The 25,766-nt window shown below is 37.5% G+C and overlaps 1 protein-coding gene across 2 annotated transcripts in view; it reads right to left on the bottom strand.

Moving 5' to 3' along the window:
* Positions 1-1,604: 1,604 nt before the first annotated feature.
* Positions 1,605-25,766, bottom strand: part of gpam (glycerol-3-phosphate acyltransferase, mitochondrial) — a 32,426-nt gene continuing 8,264 nt past the window's right edge. For both annotated transcript variants that reach the window (XM_082151280.1, XM_082151279.1), the window contains exons 2-21: positions 22,995-23,126; positions 22,427-22,546; positions 22,270-22,343; positions 20,682-20,795; positions 20,425-20,571; positions 19,987-20,086; positions 19,573-19,709; positions 19,377-19,476; positions 18,053-18,265; positions 16,492-16,605; positions 16,310-16,395; positions 16,077-16,192; positions 14,737-14,807; positions 14,364-14,628; positions 13,964-14,112; positions 9,800-9,877; positions 9,268-9,399; positions 6,207-6,396; positions 5,829-5,887; positions 1,605-4,884 (exon numbers count right to left, since the gene is read on the bottom strand). In XM_082151280.1, the coding sequence (XP_082007406.1) occupies positions 4,768-4,884; positions 5,829-5,887; positions 6,207-6,396; positions 9,268-9,399; positions 9,800-9,877; positions 13,964-14,112; positions 14,364-14,628; positions 14,737-14,807; positions 16,077-16,192; positions 16,310-16,395; positions 16,492-16,605; positions 18,053-18,265; positions 19,377-19,476; positions 19,573-19,709; positions 19,987-20,086; positions 20,425-20,571; positions 20,682-20,795; positions 22,270-22,343; positions 22,427-22,546; positions 22,995-23,093 (2,481 nt within the window). In that variant the 5' untranslated portion in view covers positions 23,094-23,126 and the 3' untranslated portion in view covers positions 1,605-4,767. The remainder of the gene's footprint in view (positions 4,885-5,828; positions 5,888-6,206; positions 6,397-9,267; positions 9,400-9,799; positions 9,878-13,963; positions 14,113-14,363; positions 14,629-14,736; positions 14,808-16,076; positions 16,193-16,309; positions 16,396-16,491; positions 16,606-18,052; positions 18,266-19,376; positions 19,477-19,572; positions 19,710-19,986; positions 20,087-20,424; positions 20,572-20,681; positions 20,796-22,269; positions 22,344-22,426; positions 22,547-22,994; positions 23,127-25,766) is intronic.

The following is a 25,766-nucleotide window of genomic DNA, read 5'->3' as shown; positions in this document are numbered from 1 at the left end:
TACATTTAAGACAAATCACAAGACAAATACAGACCATTTATACAAAATGTATTATGGTCAATACATAATAAAATTTTAATTAAAATAAATAACATAAATATGAATAAAATAAATTAAATATGAACAAAAACGTACATATTTTCACTTTTCTTATTTCTCAAAAAAAAAAGAAAAAAGACCAATCTTGGTAGAAAAAGCTAAAAGAAAAAAAAACTAAACAAACAAACAAAAAAAACTAATACATCAATGTTATGTTTCGAGCCTCTTTGTAGAAGTAAACTTGTAACACTTCACTGAAGCAAAAACAAGACGTCATAAAGATCATAATAAACTAGGATTTACTTATCCTATAAACCTGCATAACAAAGACAGTTGTTCCCTGAGAAAATGAACTAGAAAACGGTCTGACACCATCACGCCTTTAGTGCACTCGAGATATGTCATCACTCGTCACACTTTACTGGGCTGATGGCCTTGTTTGGCTGTGTGTTTGTGTGTGTGTCGTTGTCGGCTGTGTCGCACAATGTCGCTCATTCGCTCGTCTCCTGTCAATATGCCATCAGGTACAGCCAGGGGTCCCGGCACATAGTAATTTAAGGAAGTAATCTAAAACAGCTGAAAGTGATACATACACCACCAATTATAATTTTTTTGTTTATATCGATATTTTTTTAAGGAAATCTATGCCAAATGAGTACGCCCATCCCTAACTCAGACCTCTGCTTTGGTTCTTCATTGTGGATGTCTCTACGAGGTCCTCTTCTTTAGTGGTCTCCTTAAATTGTTGTCATAGTGGGGGGCAGAGTTCTCGTCTATCTCTCCTTAATGCCCTCCCTTTTATATAAAGATGCCTAACGTTTATCTTTCATTGCTGGAAGAAAAGAATAAGCTTAAATTAGCTTGCAGGTCTTAGCATGCTCCTAGCCTGGCTGGTTTTGGAGGGTTTTTAGGAGTTTACCAGCTCGTCAGTCTGGGAGACTTGATAGCTAACGAGACCACTAAATCCAGCATATCAGTTTATGCTGGCTTAAACCTTTCTTTTTTTACGCAGCACTGACATTGAGAAACGAGCGAGACTGGGGATAATAATGACAATAATTGAAGTATGAGTTTATGAGGACTATAAATGGTATTATTGTATGGATATTGTGGTTTTGGACTAATAATATTTGACAATAAATCCCAAAGTATAGTTTGGCCATCCGCGTTCCACGTTGGTCCGCGTGATGTAATTTTCGTTATCAGGTGGGTCCGCGTGCAGCCCATTTTTTTTGTGTACGCGAGGACGATGTGCTAGTCAGAACAGCGCATGTGCGAGCGACTTGGGCGCTTGAAAACAAAGTCCACTAGACAGTGCACACGCGCCGAATGCGTCTTTCCGCACTCACGGACAAAAGAGTATACTTTGAAGCGCACTCAACTGTGCGCGAGACGGAGTGGAACGCTGAAAATGAAGAATACCCGGGCCTTTAGATGTGAAATTTCTGTCAGATGTTAAGAAAAACAATGGCATCTACACCGCACAGTATTGTGTGATGACAACATTTAGTTATGGTGAACTGTGCATTAAATCATCCAAAGTAACTTTACTCAGACATAGAAAATTAAGTTTACTATTTGTTAACATTCATTTATTTCATAGTGCATAACAGTGCATGAATATGCTTCACAGAAAAAATGAGTATGACCTCAATGTTATTGTTCCCCTCCAACATTATGCACTAAAACAGGGATTCCCAAACATTTTCTTTTTTTCTTCTTCTTTTTTTTTTTTTTAATTCTGTTCTTCTTTTTTTAAATGATTTCTTTTATTTTTTTTTACATTTATATGATTTCATTAGCTTTTGGACAACTCATAAACCCCAGTTTGGGAAACCTTGCACTAAATGACACATCACTCAGAAAACATGCCAAACAAAACTGTTGAACAGAATAAAGGCATTCATAAACAGCATTCTGTCTGCAGATTTACAGCGTTTTGTTAAGAATCATCAGAGGTTAACCAAAAGACAACCAAACAGAGTTTGATTTAGTAAACTCACCCATCCCACAAGACAACTGTGGGATAGAAACTAAATTATATACAAAGCTGATTTAAAAATGTTGAGGAAAACAAACACATTATTTGATATCAGAACATTAAATGTGACTGGGACTGGTTTAAAATAACACCTCAAATCTATATTGTTCACAGCACAAATGGGATCTCTTGATAAATTGAGCAATTATCAACAATCCAGTTGGGTTGAGACTGAGAGTAATATGACAACAGCGTTAATGGACGGGGGGACTTATGATAAATGTCTTATTGCTGTCCGGGAGAGATTAATGCATGTGGCTGTTTATAGTCATATCAATTTCAAAAATACAATCTTCAGTGCTAATTGAACACATTCACACACTGTAGAGAAGAGTTAGGAATCACATACTTGATCTATTCTGCCTCCCTTGACTCAAAAACATTGGCTATATTCAGAATAGCACTATTAGGCCTACTACTACTGTTAGGCCTACTATTGCTGCACTATAGTATGCATAGAATAGCCAGGTGACCTATTGAGCATCATATAGGAGAGATTATGGCGTGGAGCACTACATCTCACAATGCAATGCATTTACAATATGTTTCAAATGAATGGTAAATAACATTAGCTGTGATTTTTTTTTTTTTTTTCATTTCTCGGTTTATTTGATTAGACTGCCTTTACAATGATTACAAATTGAAAATATTTTTTTCATTTATTATGCAATCTGATGGTCAGTTTTAAAATGTGGAATAAATCCAAATGATTAATAGGTAGTTAGTATCCAATATATACTGCGCAATATTTAACAAGTAGTAAGCTATTATTCCATTCAGAAGAGCCATTGTATTGCCATTTTAACCTTATTGTTTGAGGCCATACTGACAGACAGAGCAACTATTTTGTCCAAAAATGCCTTGTGTATAATAAACAAGATGCTTTTTTCATTTTAAAATGTAACTAACCTTCACAGCTTTTATTCAATGATCTCAAAAACATTTTCAATATCGCTTCAAACCCATTATATATTCAGCGTTTTGAGCAGTTCTCACGTGACACATTAGCTTATATATTCTATTATACTGTTATCAGGATTTTCACAACTTTTGACCAATTTCCCTGACTTTTCCTGTAGTTGAGGATTACTGGATAAGGATTTTTACATGTTACGGCCGAGCATTTATATTTAATTTAATTAATTTATACGCACTGATGTAAAATTCCACGATTTTCCTAGCCCTGGAACTCACAGCCTTGAAATACCTTGACACTTCCAGATTTTTCCATGAGCATGGGAACCCCGGATCTTATTTCAAAGTCTCCCAGTAGCCTACGTAATGTGTGTATGTCTGCCAACTACATTCTTTCACAGTAAAAACAGGTCCATTGCGTAGCAACATCTACAGGCTGACGCACAAAGGAGTTCTCTTCAACGACTTTGTCAAAACAAGCATGCGATCATATTCGGGGATAATGCAAAACACATGACAAACTAAGCTGGAAATGATAAATCAGCAGAAAAGGTTTTTGAAACAGCAGCTAATAAAGACTGTATTACAATTGTAGTTTTGGGACCGTACAGGGTATCCTCAACGTTTACCTTTTGAGTCAAACTACAGCCAACAAAATATTGCACTTGTTGAGTAAGTGGTTAAGGCAACATGCCTTTATCTGAATTATGGTTATTTTGTGCTTTGAGACAGATCTGTGGCATAAATACAGTTTAATTCACATACTACAGACATATTGCACACATGCACACACGCTACAGTAGACTTGCTGCCGAGGATCTTAACTCCAAAATAAAATATACCAGTAACTGAGGAGGGAATAAAAATTCTTGGCAGCAACAGAACCTCCTCCAAATATTACAAATTAGATCTAGTGATGGTCAGCCAAGTAGAAGCATTCAAGCTCTGTTTCCAGTAACGTTCCTCGCCTAGTCGATGGCCTCAAGATCCTCCAGGCCTGCTAAAACCATTACATGAATCTACTGTTTGTTGTATTACACAATATTATAGCTGTAACTAACTATCTGTCATGGACATCCAATCGTGAGTAAACATGACCTTATCGACACGATTTCATGGCTCAGATTTCTCAGTAACTATTTAGAAGTTTGCTGCACGATTTTCAGAATGAGTCACTATTTCCTTTTCACTTGGTTGCTATTAACAGATAATATACATAGACTTTCTGTTCTCTGCCTTAAGATAAAGTACAGAGAATGACAATTTCTTTACATGCTCTGACAGAACAAGTGGTTAAAAAGAAAAATTAAATGCCCTTTTTTAAAGATTTCCATACACTAGCCGTCATCCCGATGATGGGAATTTGCTAAAACTGAAGGTGACATTCATGTACTGATCTAAGTTAAAAACTAAAACCAAACTGTCTGAGTCCATATTAACATTCAGAGCTATAAAGACCCCTGATTTAGCTCAAAAACAAGGGCTTTCACTGGCAGAACTGGTACAGTATTGTGTGTGTGTGTGTGTGTGTGTGTGTGTGTGTGTGTGTGTGTAAGCTTCTAGTAAACAAGAGGGCTGACATAACTACTAGTGTATTGAAGACTGCATAAGTGGTTTTATAGTGAAGGGAAGACAAACTTATAAGTCTAGTATGAGGCGTTTGGTGAAGGCACTTCCAGGTAAAGCTTTCCTTAGAGTAGCACCTTTGACAGTCATGATAAGCCAGTAAAAAGCCCTTGAGTGGGGTGGAGAGCAGCACAGCTGCGTTGATGTCACAGCAGACTGAAACCCAGAATGTACTGCAGGAGTTTGTTCCTGTTGGCCTGAGGTAAGAAAGAACTGCTCAGCTCCAGACTGCACACACCACCTTCTCGTCTTTCTTTAAGCACCTGTGAATCACAAATAGCATGATTAGTTAACTACTTGCACAAGAAGTACTTCAGACAGGGGTGGGGGGTGGGGGAGAATAGGACAGGATGTAATTACAAAGACAAAGAACAGCAAGTGCACATTCAGTTTATTTTCTTGTTTTAAATCATTTAGACCATTGGATCTCTCTTTCTTTCATTCTCTCATTTCGGTCTTTTAGATATACACCAATGTTATTTTCATGTTATACCTGATAAACGGCTAATCTTAAAATTGTACTGTTTTAAAATTCAACTTGAAATCAAACATTTTGTTAAATGTTTATGAAAAAAAAGTAAAAAACAATCGTCAATAATTTTAAAAGCTGTGCGTGTTATTTTAGCATTCCCTATAAACTATTGTAGTATTTATTCATATTCTGAATTAGCTTTCTTTTTATATTTTCAGTTTTAACTATACTTTTAGTAATTTTATGTGCTTGTCATTTTTATATTTCAATATTTCTATTTAGCCTGATTTTAGTTTTAGTCATTTAAATTTTACATTAAAATATATTTAAAATTAATTATTAAATTATTACAATTTTAATTTCAAATTTTAATTGAATATTTTTTTATTTCAGCTTTATTTTAATTAACAAATTTTTTTTTATATCTATATATTAAACATTGAATAACAAATACATTTAAATGCAGTATTGCTTTGCAAGAGCAACATTAAAGGTTTATTAGTTCAAAATCATTTACTGACCCTCACTTTTTTGTTTTTTATCCATGGAACACAAGTCATTTTTTAAGTCATACGATAGCTTTGTGTTATTCACTGATAATCTACCATTCAAATGCATTAAATAGGCATGCAATAAGAGCGTCAACATGGCACATTGAGTCCAATTCTAATATTTTGCATGTCAGTGGTTTAGATCTGTGAGTTAGCAGTAAATGCTAGAGGACGGCTCTCTCACCCCCAGCTCTTTAAATGTTCTCACTGTGTTCTTCACGAGGCAGTGTGTGGCACTCTCTCCTACAAAACATACAAACAAACAAATACATTCCCATCAATGTCATGAATATTAATACATTCATTTTATAGAGCACCCTTCATACAAGATTCTAGCACAAAGAGCTTATCAAACAATCAGATTGGAACCATGATGCAAGAAAAGAAAATGTTTTAAAAATAGCATTTATAAAAATGATTGATGATGATGATTATGGAAAATGATTGATGCCAAGGCACGGAAAGATTTAAGGGGGGGGGGAAATGTCTTGAATTTCCTCTACGGTGGTAGTGGAGAAACAAGCTTCCATAGTAGAACACACTGAAACTGAGAGTGGCTTACCATATGCAGCCACTCCTCTCTCTGTGCGCGTCAGCAGATACTTGAAAAGCTGATACGTGTACTCTCTCTCGGACATGGGCGAACTCAGGTTGTGTACAAAGATAGCGGCACAACTGTAGGCCTCCAGCACTGGAGTGAGAATCCTCTGCAGAAAAGTATAAAATTCCTGGTGCTCAGCTGATGGGCTCACCTAACATAAAATAAAAAACAGCACAGTGGGGTTTAATAATATGTAATGGCATATATTTCTTCTAAAATGTTTAATGAGGGGATTTCAAAAGAGTTATGAAACCATGCATCAACTTTGTTTTATAGTGGTGCACTGTTCTACAGGGGAAATTTTTTAAATACCTGAAATATAGACACTTTCATAAATCGTCATACTTTGGCAATCATCTTCAATGTGGAGAATGATCTCATTCTTTGCTGCAATAGGCTAAATAAATAGGTCAAAAAGCTTTTGTTCTATTTGTTTTAAAGGCACAATTTGCAAGATTTTTGGATTAAAATATCCAAAAAACACAAGAACAGTGTTATTTTGTTGACTAGTGCACTGATATTATCACAAATGTTTACAATGTTTAAATCCAGAGAAATCAGCTGTTTTAACCAGTGTAACGACCCCTGTCACAGTGGCGTATTTCAATGATGTCATATCCGCCTTACTCTGATTTCTGGTTCAACATCCGTAGAAACCATGGAAACACTAAAGACGCTTTAATATATTATGCGTTTTGTTAGACAGGTGAGCAACTGTTAGGATATCTTTATCGACAGAAAACTAATCATTCTTATATAGCCCAACATGTTTAGTCTTATTGTTTGTATCTCATTTTCTAGATTTACCGCGAGTAACATGCTTGTAACTGAGAAAATGCTATTTTGTCAACTGGCTAACAAAGCATAAATCAAAAAGAGTTTTATTTGTAGGAATGGTAATACAGCATTTTCTCCACCATACAATACATTTTAAAATTAACTACATGCCATTTAGCAACACAAGTCATCCAGCTTTTATTAAGATAATATTCTAATTTCGATCTAGATTGCAACAAATGTCTCATACCAGCCACAGAGCGAAAGCACAGAGTAACGTTGCCAGTGTGTTATAGAGTTGAATTTAAAATTTTGTTGTTAGTTTTTAAGGTTTTGATTGGTATGGCACCATCCTATTTGTCAGATCTTATAAATGTGAAAAAGTCAACAAGATGCTTGCGATCCTCAGACAGCATTATACTGTCATATCCAAGATCAAGACTGAAGTTGCGAGGCGATCGTGCTTTTTCAGTGGCCGGTCCTAGGATGTGGAACAGTCTTCCCTTATCTGTGAGGTCTGCCACGTCTGTTTATGAATTTAAATCTAAACTACAGTCTTATTTATTTACTCTTGCATTTCACTCATAATTTTTTATCTCGCTAAACCCAAACTATAGTGTTTTATTGTCTGTCATTAATGTTTTGTGTGTGGTTTTGTTTTATATTTATTAACTTGTACAGCACAGTGGTCAACGTCAGTTGTGTTTATTTGTGCTTTATAAATAAATAAATGAAATGAAATGAAATGAACGTTAAGACATAACTTTCAACACACTCTAATGTATTTTTACTATGATTGTTTGGCCAGTAAAACAGCGCTGCATTACCCCACAATTGTAATTCGTCAAATAAAGCGACCTGTATAAGTAGTAATTCAACACTTGTAGCTTTTTCATTCCAATAAAATAAAATAATGTGAATTTAAGTGATCCAACGTAACAGTAACAAAGTTCAAGTACAGGGAAGGAGGAGGCGGACGTTAAACGTAACTTTAATCGTAAAATATGCATAAACAACAAAACGAAAGGAGCGGCAGCGAAAGACTGCAGCATATAAGCATAATAAAAACAGCAAAGTAAAATGCCCTCGGCTCTCGGCCCCGCTTCAGTCCACAGTAACGGTAATAAAACTTTAATACATTAGCTCACCCATGAATCAGGCATGAAAACAGGTCAGGGGTAAAAAAGGTGAGAAGGCTGCGGCAGCAAAAAATCCAATCCAATCAACATATATCCCTGTTACTAATACATAATAATAGTTATTATATTAATCCCATGATAGTAATAGCCATATATTGTAAAACAAATGCACTGAAAAATAAAGGAAACTTTCATAATTAGTTCTGTACTAATTTCTATACTTGAAAGAGTATATTTCTATACTTCACATTAAAGATGTGATTGGGCTAGCCCAGTGTCAATCAAGAAAAGAACCAATGTGCCGCTGATCTACGTGTTTCATGGGGTGTCAGAAAAAAAACTAACGCTGACTGTTTTTTGACCAATGCATTACACACTAATTACGCACTAACCCAGCGCCGCCAATTAAGCAAAACAAAACGAATGGGCCGCCGATGTACGAGTTTTATGAGCCGTTAAGACAAAAAACAAAACAAAAAAGTATGAGATGTATCGGCCCGAAAAGCACGTCAGCCCACCGGGAATCTCCCGGTAGTCCCGATGGCATTAGCCTAACGTTACGTGCCAGGACGTCACACAAAACAAAATCCTACCTGTAGCCTTTCACCATCCACTTATTTAGCTGCTGTCGCATCAATTGACATGCCATCTCCTTTCCCCTCTTTCTTTTTCTATTTTTAGCCCCCGACAGCTTTTTTGCGTTATCCATCTTTTTCGACGACAACTCACTAAAACTCGTTCCTGCTCGCTCAGCGCTCACGGCGCCCGCTCGCAATATTATCCCGCCCTCTTCTATGTCAAAATAATGACATTGGCAACATCGCTGTCTGTATCTGACAGGACAGTTAACATTGTGAGCTAACTTACCTCAGGCTTGCTTTCTGACGTGCGGTTCTTTGTTCGGCAGTGTGTCCAGTTGTCAAACTCGCGCTGTAAAATACTTCGAAAACAATTCTGCCCTACTCTGACTCGGATTGGCTGTTTCGGCATTAGGAATGATGACTTTTTTTTTTTAAAGCTGCGAAGATTATGGTAACTATAGAGATATAGCGGGTAAATGCTGGCCACGACCACGACCACGGCGATACCTGCAGTATTATATTTACCTTTAGGTAACGGTCTCTCTGTTCATCTCCAAAGTCACTGTCTTCATCTTCTTCATCACTTCGCCAAGAAAGAGTCTCTGGAAACTTCTTGGGCCAAGGCTCCTCAGACGGGCTCAACTCCTCCTGGTCCTCCTGAACACAAAGATGAATTTCAGTCAGTTATTGAATTCTTATTGTTAATTAATGATTGACTCACAAATATTATTAATATTATGAACTAATATTATTGGATGTGTTGTATTTCCCAAAAAAGAAAACCTAGCTGTACATGTACTTTCATTGATTGATAAAGTCAATAATGAATTGGTAATTAGAATAAGCCAATAGCAAAATATTAAGTCTCAAATTAGAAATAAGCCTGAGTGTCTATCAACGCGGATACTCAAGGAATTTACAGAAATCTCACAGCATCATTCAAACATTATATGGTCTGTGATGGCATTTTTCCATTAAGTACTGTAGCTTTAAATAAAAAAAGAAAAGAAAAGAAAAGATAAATAAGCAACAAGACAAAGGAGTTGACAAAGCTCACCTCAGCTACAGTAAGCACACCATACTGAATTAACCTGGTGATTGCATCATGGAAGACCTGGTACAAAGTCTGACAAGGCTATAGAAAGTAAAGACAACATAAATACACTTCAATGAATAAAATTTGTATTTCTTTATCAAATTGAAACATGAATCAGCAATCTTGCTTGTGTGTATAAACTAAGCACATTTTACCCCACAATGTTCATTACTGGAACGTGAATGAAAAGTATATATACATTTGTATACAAGTAAAACATTTTAATACAGCACAAATCCTTGAATATAATAAGAAACACACAATACTGTGCTGTATCATGAATAAGTCACGGCTGAAGGGCATTGTTAGGCATGACGCGAAGCGGGATTCTTTATGAGTGTGTCAGTCAGTAGTGAAGACTTTTCCAGTGAAAGGACTCAAACTTGTGAACACTGAAAAGCAAGACGCAACTGACAAATGACTAGGCCATGGGAAAACCCCTTAACTGTTAAAAGGACAAGATATCGCAGCAATCAGACAATCAAACGGATTCTTCTATTATGAATATAGGACTGACCTGAAATGCTATATCTACTGTAAATACAGGTGAACTCGCTTACTCGATCTCTCACAATACTCTGCTCTATAAGCTTCAATGAACAATATCAGTAGCTGCGTTTACATGGACACTTATAATCGGATTGACGGCTCAATCGGACTAAAAAACCTTCATGTAAACACCTTAACTGATCCGATTGAGCTCGATCCGAATGAAATTTCGATCGGATTGAAAGGGGTGGTTTATCCCTTTTGTAATCCGATCGAGAGAACATGTAAACACTTGATCGGATTGAAAACCGAAACTGAAAGGACTGCGCATGTGCAATGACGTTAACTAGCGTAATGACGTATGACGCGCGGAACGAGCTGTTCTTTCTGTTCTTTCTGTTTAATAAAGTGTCATATAAATAAGTTTCCCGTCATTCTAAAATTCTCATTTCACTCGCGCGTCTGTGAAGTGAAGCAGGACAACGTCCCACCAGTCCTTGTTTTGGATTCTCATCCACAGACGACTGGTTTTGGCCGCGGGGAGGGGCATTTTTACTGCGTGATCAATAAGCAGCACGGCAAAATGGTAAATATGCTCTAAATTATGACCAGAGACGAATTAATATTACGTAAAGAACCAATAGAGGAGAATATTTATGCGCGAAAAGCGGGAAACTGTATATTCGTGCAGTGTGCGCATGTCAAAACATCAGATCCGATTTTAAACTTGTGACATATAAACGCGCACATCAACCCGATTACTTTATTTATCATTCATGTAAACACCCTGTTCGGATTCATCAATCGGATTGATTTCATTCCGATTGTGTCCATGTAAACGTAGCTAGTGAGATCAAACATATGTTTAAGTTGCTAATAGTGGTTGCTAGGGGTGTTGTGTAGTGATACATAGAGCCGTTGGGTGAAGCGGTTTTAGTAGATTACATTTTCTTTATGCAAAATAAAATTTAAATTGAATGTTTCCTCCCCTTTGGTTTTGGGGTGAAATTTCCATTTCTCGAAAGGGTTTGTGATATTCTCCGTGTAGAAGAATACCACTAGGGTTGGGTACCGAAACCCGGTTCCAATAGAGAACCGGTTCCGACGTAATCGGTAGTATCGAGACCGAATAAGAACGCAACTTTCGGTGCCTGATTTCGGTGCCTGACTTTTTTCACCGCCCCCTATAAAACATCTCGCGGCACGAATGATCCAATAACAAAACATATCCAGTTAACCAGCAGAGCATTCATTTAGTTCGTTTGTTAAATAAGAGACGATCTAGCGCTGAACTGTGTTTTTTTAAATGATCAAAGTGCTCGTTGCCACTGCGATCAGTGGCGCGGATTCTTGTGGCTCGCGCACACCGCACTTTCTTCACGCGCGCTTCAATAAGTTGGACGCGGACGCGCTTCAATACGTTGCAGAGATCGATCTATTTATGAGGCGTCATCTATATGAGTATGTGCGCGGAGAGTTTGTGTGTGCGTGCTCGCGTCTCAGATGAGTATGTGCGTGAGTTTGTGTGTGTGTGTGTGTGTGTGTGTGTGTGTGCTCGCGTCTCAGATGAGTATGTGCGTGAGTTTGTGTGTGTGTGTGAGCTCGCGTCTCAGATGAGTATGTGCGCGGAGAGTTCTGCGCGTCTCGTGTGTGTAGAGTTTGTGTGTGTGCTCGCGTCTCAGATGAGTATGTGCGCGAGTTTGTGTGTGTGCTCGCGTCTCAGATGAGTATGTGCGCGAGTTTGTGTGTGTGTGCTCGCGTCTCAGATGAGTATGTGCGTGAGTTTGTGTGAGTTTGTGTGTGTGTGTGTGTGTGTGTGTGTGTGTGTGTGTGTGTGTGTGTGTGTGTGTGTGCTCGCGTCTCAGATGAGTATGTGCGCGGAGAGTTCTGGTGAAATCAAAAAATATAGCCTAATGCACACAAAGTGTCCCTGCTTGATATACAACCACTGATGAGTATAATCGGTTTAAAAAAACATAAACAACATATCAAGTATGAAGTATATCAAGTATATTTATATGAGGCTATACTATGTGTGTTAAATATTTCTGCTCAGTGTCAGATATTTCTCTGTTTTGTAAAAGTCTATAATATATAATACGTAATATAATATATAATATATATAAATAATATGAGAAGACAAAATTTTGATCTTAACTTAAGTGTTTTCGGCTACATCAGTAGCCTTTTAAACGGCACAATTTTTTATTTAATCAGAAATCAGAAAATCCTTTTCAGAAAACACACACAGGTATTATTTTTTTGATAAAGTGTGTGCGGTTTCGTTTTCTTAAGTACCGGTTTAAGAACCGTTTAAGCACCGGAACCGTTTGAAAAATACCGAGTAGGTACTGGTATCGGATAAAACCCAACCGATACCCAGCCCTAAATACCACTCTGTTTTTCTTTAGAGACCCAATGGTTCTTCTCAGCTTAGTTATCTAAAAAATGTGGGCTAGTAATCAAGATTATGTCACGTGTTATTGTGTACGTGTTATTGTATTAAAGGTTCACCCAAAAATGAAAATGATGTCAAATTGCTCATGTCGTTCCAAACCCGCAATACTTTCGCTCATCTTATGAACACAAATGAAGGTATTTTTGATGAAATCTGTGAGCTTTCTGTGCCTCCATAGACAGCTACTCAACTGAAACTTTGACACTTCAAAAAATTCATAAAGAGATTGTAAAACAAATCCATATGAATTGAGTGGTTTATTCCAAATTTTCCAAAAAGACATGATCGCTTTATATGACGAACAGATTTAATTTAGGCTTTTATTCAAACATTTATCAACGCACACATCAGACATGGTAAACGGAAGCTCAAGCATGAGGTTCATTCTCGTGTGTTATACATCATGTTTGAGCTTCCACAAGAACCAATGAGCTTAAGGTTTGTTCTCGCGGGTCAAGAAGGTTCGGTTGAGGTTCTGTTTAAGTTCGCAGATCAATGTTTATATGTGAATAAAAGCCTAAATTAAATCTGTTCATCATATAAAGCGATTGTGTCTTTTTGGAATTTTTTTAATAAACCACTAAATTCATATGGATTAGTTTTACGATCTCTTTATGAACTTTTTGAAGATCAATATTTTCATTTATATATCAATATATTATTCTTCATTCATCTCTATGCAACAGAATCAGATTTAACAGATTTATTTTTTGGCCAATTATCAAAATAATGTAATAACGAATATGAACGAAGGTCTTATGGGTTTGGATGGAACAACATGAGGGTGAGTAATTAATGACAGATTTTTTTGGGTGAATTAACCCTTTAATTTGAACAACGCAATTAAGAACATCCCTGTAACATACACAGATCAAGGACATGAAAGTTTGAAAGTATCAAAAATTGAACTCAAGCAAATCCATTGTTAAAGTGTGATTATACACTAGCCTATACAGTACAATAAGCTATTTTAGTCTATAGTGAAAATAATTATTTTCATTAAATCATGAAAATAAAATAATTTTTTTGTAATGAATTTCACTTAAATTGTACATTTTTAATGTTGATTTATGTAGTGAAAAGTTTCGAGTAAGCATAAAAAAAAAAAAAAGATACTATATCCATATTCAACCACTAGATGGTGGTGCAACTTATGTAACAGTGATGTGAGTGCATACCAGCGCTACTGCCACCTCATTGGACAGAAAGTGGGAGAGGCCTGCAGCTCTGCGGATCAGTCTCTCCTGACTGAGCAGCGTGGATGAAGAATTCTGCTCATTCAGTGAAGTTGCAGATTGCTCTCTCAGCAGGGCCAGCGCGCTGCAAGCTAGCACACAAACAGTTTCGATCATTGCTACATCTGTTTTGACATCCTTAGCCAAGTATCATCAGTCTTTGTAAAATTCGGTATGCATCCAAAGTGTGTGTGCACAATATTTGTATTAGGGTAGTCATAATACCAAAACCTCAGTAGCTGATACAAATACCAGTAAAACTTCACAATATTTGCAGACAGAATCAAAAACAGACCCTAGAGTGGCAAATTAATTATGACACGTGGCATCTCAGATCTTTTACCTATAATGGCATCTGAAATGAAGACATGGAAAAGGCCGTTGCTGTAGAAATTGAGCTCAAAGAGTGCGGGCACAGTGTAGTTAGGGGCGATGATGAACTCCGTGTTTCTGTTGGTGCTGGTGACGTTCACACAGTTTCCCAGAAGGCTGAGCGCGTGCATGACCACGTCCTCCGAGTTCCCAGAAAAACCCAGGTCGAAGTCCCGTGACAAGATCTCTTCCTTCATATTGAAGAAATCCTCCACCAGTTTGGACAGCAGTACACCCTGCCCAATGCAACCATTTGATACAATGGTTATGAACCAATAAAACCAAGCCAAAGAAGGAAGGGTTGCCATTGTGCGTGCTGTTTAGGAAGTGAGGACGGTACTTACCTGTCTGTGCCGATACAGGAGGAGACAGGCCACGATGTGAGTGGACATGATTGCTGAGGACTTGCAGGCGGCTGTGGGAAACATAGAAGGCAGCGATCAAAAAGTATTGACAGTGAAAGTGCTTTAACTGAAACAAACTGGAGGAGATGCCGATCAATCAGAGACTGACCCTTAAGGGTCAAGTGTTATTTTTGTTCAATGTTAAAATCCAGGCTTAATATGTAGAGACATAACTAGATCTATTCATAGGTTAACTTTCCAGAAAAGTGTCCGTAAACACTGTGGCAAAACAGTCCACATGCAAGTCATTTCCACAGAAATTACACGCTTGACTTCACCTTTAAATGCTCTGATGAAGGGACACTATTTAAATTCATAACTGCATGATCAACAAACTCCATGACATTGTCCGTGTGCTGAAAAAAATTTGAAGGTCCCTGAGAAATGCTGTACGAGGGAAAAACAGTGTGACTTTAGAGCAGAAAACTAGGTTCATGACAGTCTATATTAAACATTCAATAGCAAGCTGCAATTCCACCTCAGAGTGCCGATACTCTGGTGTCCTGTCCTCAAAAAAGAAAAAAAAAGAAAAGAAAAGAAAAGAAAAAAACGCACCAACAGGGGGCGTTCAAACACAGAGGAATGTGATTGGCCAAGAACAACATGCCACCATGGTGAGGACTGACCAGCAGTAACCTACAAAAACTGTCAGGTGCAGTATACATAATGTGTCCGGGCCATATTTCACCCAAAAATCTAAATAATAAATCTAAATAAATATCATTTATATATATATATATATAGATTTATTATTTAGATTAGCTCTGGAAAAAAATAAGAGACCACCGCAAAATGAGCAGTTTCTCAGTTTTAATTAGTATTTGAACTTTGGAAGAAATGTTGTCAGTGTTGTGGAATAAATCAAAAATGTTAATTTTACTCAGATACATATAAATAATAAATCCAGAGAAACGTCTAATTTTGCAATATATATATATATATATATATATATATATATATAAAACATTCACTCACTAGCTGTTGGGTGAGATGTGTTGGTATTCTTTGCCAATTATATTCGAAAAAGATTTTTGTAGCTTCTTGTTCTGAACAATGAGCCCATGTTTTCAGATTTTGAATGTCAGTGATTCTGTAGACCATGATATAGAAGCAGGTTTTCCAGGCAATTGATAGATGAGCAGTATTGCTATTTTTCATTATAAATCTGCTGATCCCACATAAACATCAATTTTGCCCAATCCACCACCCTCAGTGCTTGAAAACAATCCCCCACTGCCCAAGAAACTGTTTATGCATCATGGTCTTTAGATTGCCCTTACTGAAGAGAACGTGCTTGGCCAGGTTATTGATGACCTGCCTCCTCCAGGGTTCATCTGACAAGTCTCTAGAATTCAGATGATCCTCATCTTCTCCATTAAAAACAGCCTGATCAGGTCTGCACAGAAAAATATAATTGAACACAATCCCATTAGCCACACACATCTTTCTACATACCAATAATAAACAGCAGTCCACATGATTATGTTGGTGGCTAGCAGTCTAAAGGTCGTACTGTGCAGCGATGATGGTGGGGAGAAGGATCTGCTCCAGCGTGAGAGAGGCCTGGAGATGCCGACTGCGCTGCGTGTCCAGGTACTCCTAAAGCGGCAGAGAAGCAAGATCCAGACATTAGGGGAGAGATCTGCAATGTATTCGGCCAAACAGAGAAATAAGTGGCATATGAGCTGCTCTAACCTTCAGGGAGAAGGGCTGAGTGAAATCCACACGCACACAGCCGTAGTTCTTCCGGAGCATTCTGAACACTCCGCAGGCCACACCCCACAGACTCTCATTCTTCTTAGGTTTGCCCTGAAGTGAGGGTAGTTCAAAAAAAGAGTTAAGTACAAAAAATATTTGAGTGTAGTATTATGTAGACTAGGGTTGCACAATATATTGAGATTATAACAGTTATATTTGGAATATTTAAAGCTGCAGTCCGTAGTTTTTCCTCTTTGTCGCCATCTCTGTTCGAAATCTGCAACTGCAGTTATTCGCGGAATTATCAACTTCACGTGGGTTGTGCCTCGGCACGGCACAGCGCGGATTAATCCAATGTTTTGAGGAGAATGTGCGGCTGTCAGTCACCGCGCCGGTGTGGAAACTGTCATTCGGAATCACAGATTCTACTTTTTGGAAGTATGACCAACATAAGAATTTTCACTGGAAAATGTCATCTGAACAAGTAATATCCACTTTTGTTCTGACCAACTAAGGGGAAAAAAGCATTGCAGTAAATCGCACTGATTAAATCTAACGATCGCTTATCATATCACGTCAAACCGCGCAAATTATACTTTGTTCTCAAATTGTTAATGGTAACAACATCAGCATTGCGTGACTACATTTAATGCCCTTCCGATATTCATCTTTGTTTTCGCATGGGCCGGTTGCAGTCTCTTTTTTTCTGTAGCCACTCTGAAGTCCGAAGTCTTTTGCATTGTACTACAGGTGAATCTCCAGTTCTCACTGGTGATTGTTGTTTGAACCTTTCTGGATCCGCCATCAAATTGATACGTTTAATTATATCAAGTGCTGTGAGAAAAGGCTATAAATCTCCACCTCCAACATCCTCACACGCAATATAGCCTACTAGCCGAGACTCCTTCTTTATGTGTACAGATGTGATGTAATGACGCAAAGACATGCTTGGATTTCCTGCGGAAATCCATCAATATCACTGGAATTAAAAGCATTATTACAAGCTTACCGTTTTGTATCAAGCTAAGGCAAGCAGATAGTTTTGAACACTGGCTGGTTATGTATTTGCTCAATTTATTTTGGATAATTTTTAACCCCAAAAAAGTTACGGACTGCAGCTTTAACTTTGAACACTAAATTAAAAATAATCCTAAAAATAGGAAATTATTTAACAAATATATATATTTTTAAATATGCCACAAATATATATATATATATATATATATATATATATATATATATATATATATATATATATATATATAAAAAAAAATATTAATTAAAACCCTTTGTATTTAAATTTTTTTAATAACAACAACAACAATTTGTTAGATGGATAGACTAAGATTTTTTAAATAAAGACAACATTCACTGAAAATCTTAATTAAAATACAACACAGGTTACTTTTTAAATTACATTTACATATAGTCTTAAATGTACAGTAGTTGGTAGTTTAATTCTATAAAACAAAGAGGAAGATGTTTATGGTACAAAAAAACAAAAAACAAACTAATATTTGTTAACTTAAAAGGTGAATTTAACCACAGTGATCCCTACCAGCTGCTCGCTGTTGTAGTTTCCCTCAATAATGCGGTCATATGAGATACCAACAGGCACAATCAGAACATCAGGGATGCTGCTGACACAGAGTGTGTCAACCACGATGGAGAGCATGCCGGCACGTGCTGGAGACGGCTTCCCGCTGCGAGAGCGCGTGCCCTCTAAATACACCTCCAGAAACTGCTGCTGCCGCAACAATTCCTCTGTGTACTGAAAATGAGTGGGAAACAGAAGAATGATCAACACAACAATAAATGTTGATGCATTAAATATCTCCAAAGACTATTACAATCTCTAAGATCCATGACCCTTTCTTTCCAAATTCCCTGTAATTAAAGCAGCCCATTGTGGTAACGTGGTGCACAACAGGAGACAGCATGAATAATGCATGAGTAATCCATCAGCATCCTGTGACAGTCACCTCGAAATCACAAGCCTCTCCACAGTCGCTGCAATGACAATCCCTGTGTCATTTTAACTTAAGCACTGGAGCAGACCTTTTTACAGCTGCTCCGGTTTCCCATCGCTCACAAGATAATATCCTACAGCTTTTTACAAAGAACCACACGCAGACAACTGCTTTTTTTAAAAGACAAACCGAGACACAAAGGAATTTTCTCTTAGAAAGTACCAGAGATTAATATTCAGTAAATAAGTACTGGGTTATATATGATATATACAGTATATTATACTAGTAGTATAGCCTTTTTTACCCAAGGCTTTTTATTTTTTTTAGGGTTAGTAACAATTAAAATTGTCTCTTATGCGAACAATGGCTGCATTAATTTGATAAAAAAAAATACAAAAACAGTACTACTGTAAAATATTATTCAATTTAAAAAAAACATTTGCTTATTTTAATATATTTGAAATGATGTATTCATGTAATGGCAAAGCTGAATTTTCAGCATCATTACTTCAGTCTTCAGTGTCACATGATGCTTCAGAAATCAGTCTAATTTGCTAATTTGGTGCTGATATGAGCCAATGTCATATTTTTGTGGAAACCGTGATACATTTAAGTTTTTCAGGATTCTTTGATGAATTGAAAAGTTAAAGGAGTTAAACAGTTTATTTAAAATTATAAATTAAAAAAATATCTTACTGACTCTAAACATACTGTATGTGCATATAGTAATGACAATCTCTCAAGGTTTTTTCCCCTTCACTACCTAAAATCTTTGGTGATTTCCATTGCCAGCTATGGCTTTTCCCTGTGGGCGTTAAGACATTTAGGGACAATTTTCTATGAATCTGCTTTGAAACAACGGTCTTAACACCAACATGCGAATAAGATGATTTGACGTTTCTGAGAACTTACTGCATGTAACAGTGATCTGTATAACACATCCTTCTTTCCGTCTAAAGTATCATCCAGTTTGCGACGAATAAAGAATCCTCCAAGTTTGCGTATTAGTGTGCTGAGGGAGAACAATCCATACACACATTTCAGTTTAACTGTCTATTGTTGAATAAAATTTAATAAAAATAAAAAAAAGATCATTTTGACTTAGTACCTTAAAATGGGGATGCTGAGGTTGTTGCCAGCAGCGATGTGAGGGGCTTTGATGTTGTGACAGAACAGAATGAAGGTGATGAGCAGGTAGTCGATGTGAGACTTGTGAACAGGAAGGAAGACCAGGGGAGCGTTGTACTAGAAGACACAGAGTAAAATGTTGGTTATACTTCAAGACAACTATTATAAATCTCCATTTGTAATTGTCCAGCCATTATAATATATTAAATATACATAAAAAGGAGGTGGATAGACTTGCTGTTTGCTACTGAACTGTATATCTTGATGTAATATTCGAATTTGTCAACTGATGGTTTTATCTGTGGCTGTTTTGGGAGTTGCTACTGTATGTGTGGTAGTGCAGATAAGAAGAAATGCCTATGCTGAGCGGGAAAAGTTTGTGCTGATGTCTGACCTCAGATGATGCTTTCTTCACCATCTCCAGCTGACCTTTATGAATCTGAATGCTCCAGAAGAATCCATTAAACAGTTTCAACAACACCCATCCTGTTAATCTAAAAGAGACAAAGGAAAGAGAGAAGATCTGGATGATTTCTGAAGGATACTGGAGTAATGGCTGCTAAAAAATTCAGACTGCCATCACAGGAATTAATTATATTTTAAAATATATTAAAACAGTTATATTAATAATATTTCACAATAGTTTCCTACATTTTTGATCAAATAAAGTGTAGCCTTGGATAAGACATGAGACTTCTTTCAAAAACATTTTGAACGGTATTTGATTACATTATATTAAATTCCATTATAACATTAATAAAATTGTTAATTAAAAAAACAGTACATTTGCATTTAGCATCATCACTCATTAAACATTATGTGAAAGCTCCACCTGATGAAGGCAGGTGAGATGTTGGCAACCATTTCCTGCAGGAATCCTCTGGCCTTCCGTTTAACTTTACTGACAGCTTTGGGATCCACTTCTGACTCCGCATCGACATCACCCTCGGACGCTACCTCCACGATAGCACATTCCAGCCTATAGCAATTACACTTACAGTGAATCTGGATGATAAGATGCATTTCGGCTGCTCAGAAACAGCCCTTTTCATTGCATTTGCTCCTCGCTTTTTAATAAACACTTGGTACCTGCTGTTGTTAAGCACGTTCTCCACCACGTTGCGAGCAAACATGTCCTTCCGGACGTCTCTCTCCAAGACAAACAGCACATAACTCAGCCTCCGTGCAAGCCAACCTCTGTGCCTGCATTATACAAATACAAAATAGTAGTCTATGGATAAGAGTATTAAGGCCTTGTAGAATCTAATAGACTTCATTGACATGGTCAATAAAAGAATAGTTCACACAAAAATTGTCGTTCCTTCTGTAGAACATGAAAATGGATCCTTTAAAGAATCATACAGTCCTTTTTTAAGTTTTTTTGTGTAATATTTTAGCTGTTTGGGAGAACCATTCATTTAAATTCAATAACTGCTGATAGACAATATTAAATTATTCCTGCAGTATTACGGACTGTCCATTTCCTCCCCTGATTGGCAGTACCAGCTCAGACCACGTTTGGTCCCTGTCATGTGATCTAGGTACAAAATATCGCCTGACAAACAGTGTTAATAATTTATTTCCTGACTTTCCACTCCTCACAGAGACCTACAACCTTTCATTTGACGCTTGAATGTAAACACAGGGCGGGTCGTTTGCTGGAAAACTACATCTGACCAACTATGGTATTAATGACGCATCATAAACTAAACTATGTTAATGAATTATACTAAACTGATAGGTGTATAACTAAGCAATGTGCAGTGTGTATGCCAATGATCAAGGAGGGAAGTGGTCATGTATTCAGCAGAGATGCACCGATCGACCGGTCAGGGACCGGAATTGGACGATTTTCCGCATGATCGACCCGGAGCGGTGACCAGCCGGTCAGTCTCACGGTCTTTCCGATTCTGAGCCGGTCCGTTTTGTTGCCATCGGCAACACAGGCAATAACATCAGCTTTGAGTTCTCGCTCTCTTCTCTCAGACGGCGAAGTGACGCACACCCGCCTTCTTTCACTCACTTGTCTCATTCACTCCGGTTTGACTAATTCCTGCAGGTTCCGCGCAGTCAGTTTTGCAACCTAATTAGTTGAGAAAGATAACGCAAGTTGTGTAACGGTATATTGGATCCGTGCATAAATTCTTAAAGTGACAGCAGCCTAATATTCCTGCTTCTCTCTGTCATGTTAATAAAAGAACAAAAGACAAAATCACTCTCTGCTCTTGACTGAATAACTTGTATAACTAATTGTAAGCGTTAATCTGTATTTAATTTGTACAATGAAGACTATCCAGAGATATTTTATATTTGATTACTTTAATTTCTGAATATACTATAACCACCTGAAAAACTTAAAAGCTGTGTTTATTTCATTTCTCTCTTTATTCTAATGCATTTATTTGTGCTGTTGTTTGAAATGTATTTGTTCTTATTTTACTTCTGTCTTTTTACTTATCAATAAATAAAATTTAGCATTGACGAAAAGTCTTTTTTTTTTTGTATATGCTGTCAAATATAGTTCTTTGGAAGAAAATCGGGTGGCAAAAATCGGTATCGGCAGGTCACACTTACAAAAAAAATCGTACATTGGAATCGGCCAAGAAAATCGCACTCATACACTCATCTCTAGCATTCAGAGCCATCAGGCCTATGGCAAACAGTGGTTGATGTTTACCTTGTGTGCGTTTCATTAATGTAAATCACATTACGGAGCCCTAGAGAAGGAATGCTGGGATTGAACAGCCTCTCCTGCAACAAATAAATGTAGTAAGTCAACATGCAGAACATAGATGTGCATTCGGTCAGTATGCCAAAAGCTTCAACAAGCTAACCTGACTCTGGGGTGTGCACGAGTGACAGCATCTTCCAACAAATGGTCTCTTTCTGTTCAGCAGACCCTCCTTCCACGTGGTGGACACAGAATGAAGGACAGACGGGCTGGAGCTTCTGTCCTACATGAGAAATACAGTGTTAATGGTACATAAGATCAGAGGTACAACTAGAAGTTATTCTTAGTAAATGGTGATGCTTTACAATAAGGTTTAATTTGTTTACATTAGTTAATGCATTAGCATTATGAACTAACAAGGATTATTTTACAGCATTTATTCTCTCTAGAATAGATTAACGTTAATTTATAAATATACAATTGTTCATTGTTGATTCATGTTAGTTCATAATACTAATGCTTTATAAAACAAAACCATTTATTCATTAAAGCAGATATAAACATAAAGCTAGATTAATAAATGCTGCAAGAATATACACATAAAAGAAATAACACTACAGCTATATTTCCTTCCACCTTTTTCTATTTGGATTTCGCAAGCCTTAAACTTTTTAATGGAAACATGGCTAGTAATTCGTGCCTTGGTATGCGCTAGTTTCCTACATGCTTACCTGGTCCTCACAGGGATGCTTCAGACAGCCACTTCCTGCGTCGGGATTATTGGCCAGTAGAATGTTATCTGGACCCCCCAGAACCATTCGGACATCCATCCCGTCTCTTCAAGCCAAACATCAACAACAAAACTGTAGGAGGGAAAGAAGAACAGAGAATGAGAGGCAGTCCATTGCCGCCCTCTGTGCTGTAGGTCAAAGCACAGACGAGCTCTGATTACAGCTTTTCACAATAGATTCCTGCAGCCGGCAAAATATTCCACAGAAAGCCAGAATGCGAGACCATTGTGGCATCTATTCTGCACGGAACCTCCAGCTCAGCCGCAGTTGAATAACAGGAATGTCGAATGATCCTTTCCACCCAATCACAGTGAACAAATAAGGCTCACCAAACCTGCTGAGGTGGTTTCAGGTGAGCTGATCGTTTTGACAAAGATTTGAGGAAGAACGACAAGACGAGCAAAGTTTGATTGCTGACAAATTCATCATGGCTCAGCCTTCATGCTTCACCGCCCAGGGGTAAAGAAAACCGACAGTGTTGACAACAGCTCAAAGCACATGAGACACCTCAGCTGAAATAACCTCATGGTTGCCAAACAGAGAGCACACGTGCGATGAGGACACAGTCACTCTTATTACCTCTGCATCTCTATCATAATGTCCTGGGTGACCCGCTGCTATATACATCTGTTCTTATCGGTTGATTTGTTAACCAGTGGATAAGAGAGTCCACTTTCCAGTGTCATGTTAAAGGGCTACGGCCTCCCGCCTGTGGAAAAACAGGTAATAAAAAATTGGGCGGTTGAAGCATACAATATAGCAGCTGTCCAGGTCAGAGGTAAACTGGAACGGTGCTTATTTATGGAAGACGAGCAGTGGAAAAAAAAGCTTGTGCCAACTTACGGGTGCAGAATGTACCCTTTAAAAAACCACATGAGATATCTGCATCACATGAGATATCTAACATGTTCAGTACATCAAGAAATATCTCACTCCTAACAAATGTACTAAAAACTATTTGAACCTCTCATATGGTAATCTTTGTAATCAACATTTGGTACTGGCATGTGGAGGAAGTGCATCAATCGTCAAAAAACGGCATGATCTTCAAAGGTGCCGAGTTTCACTTCCTCCACACAGTTTACAGTTGTATCTATTATTACGGGTTCTTCTTATTTCCCCTGTGACTGCACTTCTTCAAAAACACCCCATCAGCAGCTCACAAGGGCATTACAGAAGCCACAGCGGGACCGTTTAGTCCATTGGTCGAACACACAGAGGCGCTGGCATGTTTTTCTTGATTCTCTTGTGCGTCATGCGTAAAGAATGGGATTAAGGATTTGTTTTGTTTTGATTATTGTTGTAATGCAATGGGTAAAAATAGCAATGGCTACAATAGCAATGTTATGCATGCTCATTATGAATATATGCAGATCTCAATGAGGTATTGGATCAAATTTACAACAAAATTTTCACATTTCATTACACGTCATAAAACTTGCAGTTGCAATGCATAGGTGTTACATGTGTTTGCCATGTGGTTTCTAGATGTTTTTAGCTTGTTACTTTTTTTTGCTGCATGTTTGCTTGGCCCAAATCAAAAGAGCCCATCCCAACAGCAAAAATTCTGACAGATATCAGTATGTCAATTATTTTATAGCTGATAATCGATAAATGGTTAATATTAAATGAAAAATAAAACACTACAAATTAATAAATAGTTTTAAGTGAAACGAGGGAATTTAGGCATCACAACATTGTAATGTACTAAATGATAAATTTATTTTCATTTTGAGATTTGCTAAAGATAACGTTTAACAGCTTTAGTAAATTTGTGTTTTTAAAGATTAATTTTAAGTGAGAATTAGATGACGGCAAAGTAATCTGAATGTAAAAATTGTGAAAATGTACATGCCTTGCACAATTAAATATCCAATATAGACTGTTACCAATAAACTTAATATCAATCAATAACCAATATGAAATGTATATATTGTGCATCTCATCTCATAACTGTCCCTTAAAGATATCCTCCTCTAAAACATGTGAATGAACCACAAAATTGGTTCCGAACTGCTTGAAAACTAAGTAAGTGTTAAAAAGGCAAATCATAGTATACATTAATCACATTTGCCTAGTTCTTCACTGACTGTAATGTAATTAACATCACTCAATCACATGCTCTCATTAGGGTAGAAGTGGGTCATCAGATGAGTGGGTCTTTGAATGAATGACTGGAGCAAACCAAGCTGGCAAGAGGAAAGGGGGGAAAGATGGGATAATCTCTCTTCCACAATGAATAACAACCCCAAGCAAGACGCAGAGCACATGCTGAACGGGCCTGGGGAGAAAAGAGAGAGAGAGAGAGAGAGAAAGAGAGAGGTGCACAGCGAGCCACACCGCAGCTGCTAAACGAGAGTTCATTGAACCCTGGAAGCCCTGCCTGCATTGTCTGATGTCAACCACACCAATAGGCGACCAGAACACTGATGAGAAAGGAGAAGAGAAGACCGCGTTTTTCTGAGAGAGTCTGGCAAGATGTCAAAGCTTGCAGAAAGGAGACCTGTTCAGAGACACAAAGTGAAAAATAGCCCCCGATTGGCTGCGAAACTTAAAAAAGTTGCTGAATGGGCCCTGTCTGGAAAAATCCTGTATGATCTACTAAATTTTTAAAGCAGTCCTTACTGGCTTCACAACATCTAAGGTCGTCTACTAGGCCTATGTGGCAAATTTGAGCAATGCAGCTTGTTTTCCATATGGATTAGAGCATTT

This window comes from Leuciscus leuciscus (genome assembly GCF_965113295.1).
Source record: "Leuciscus leuciscus genome assembly, chromosome: 21".
Classification (NCBI taxonomy): domain Eukaryota; kingdom Metazoa; phylum Chordata; class Actinopteri; order Cypriniformes; family Leuciscidae; genus Leuciscus; species Leuciscus leuciscus.
Note: the sequence above shows the minus strand (reverse complement) of the source record. Positions and strands in the feature narration are given on the sequence as shown.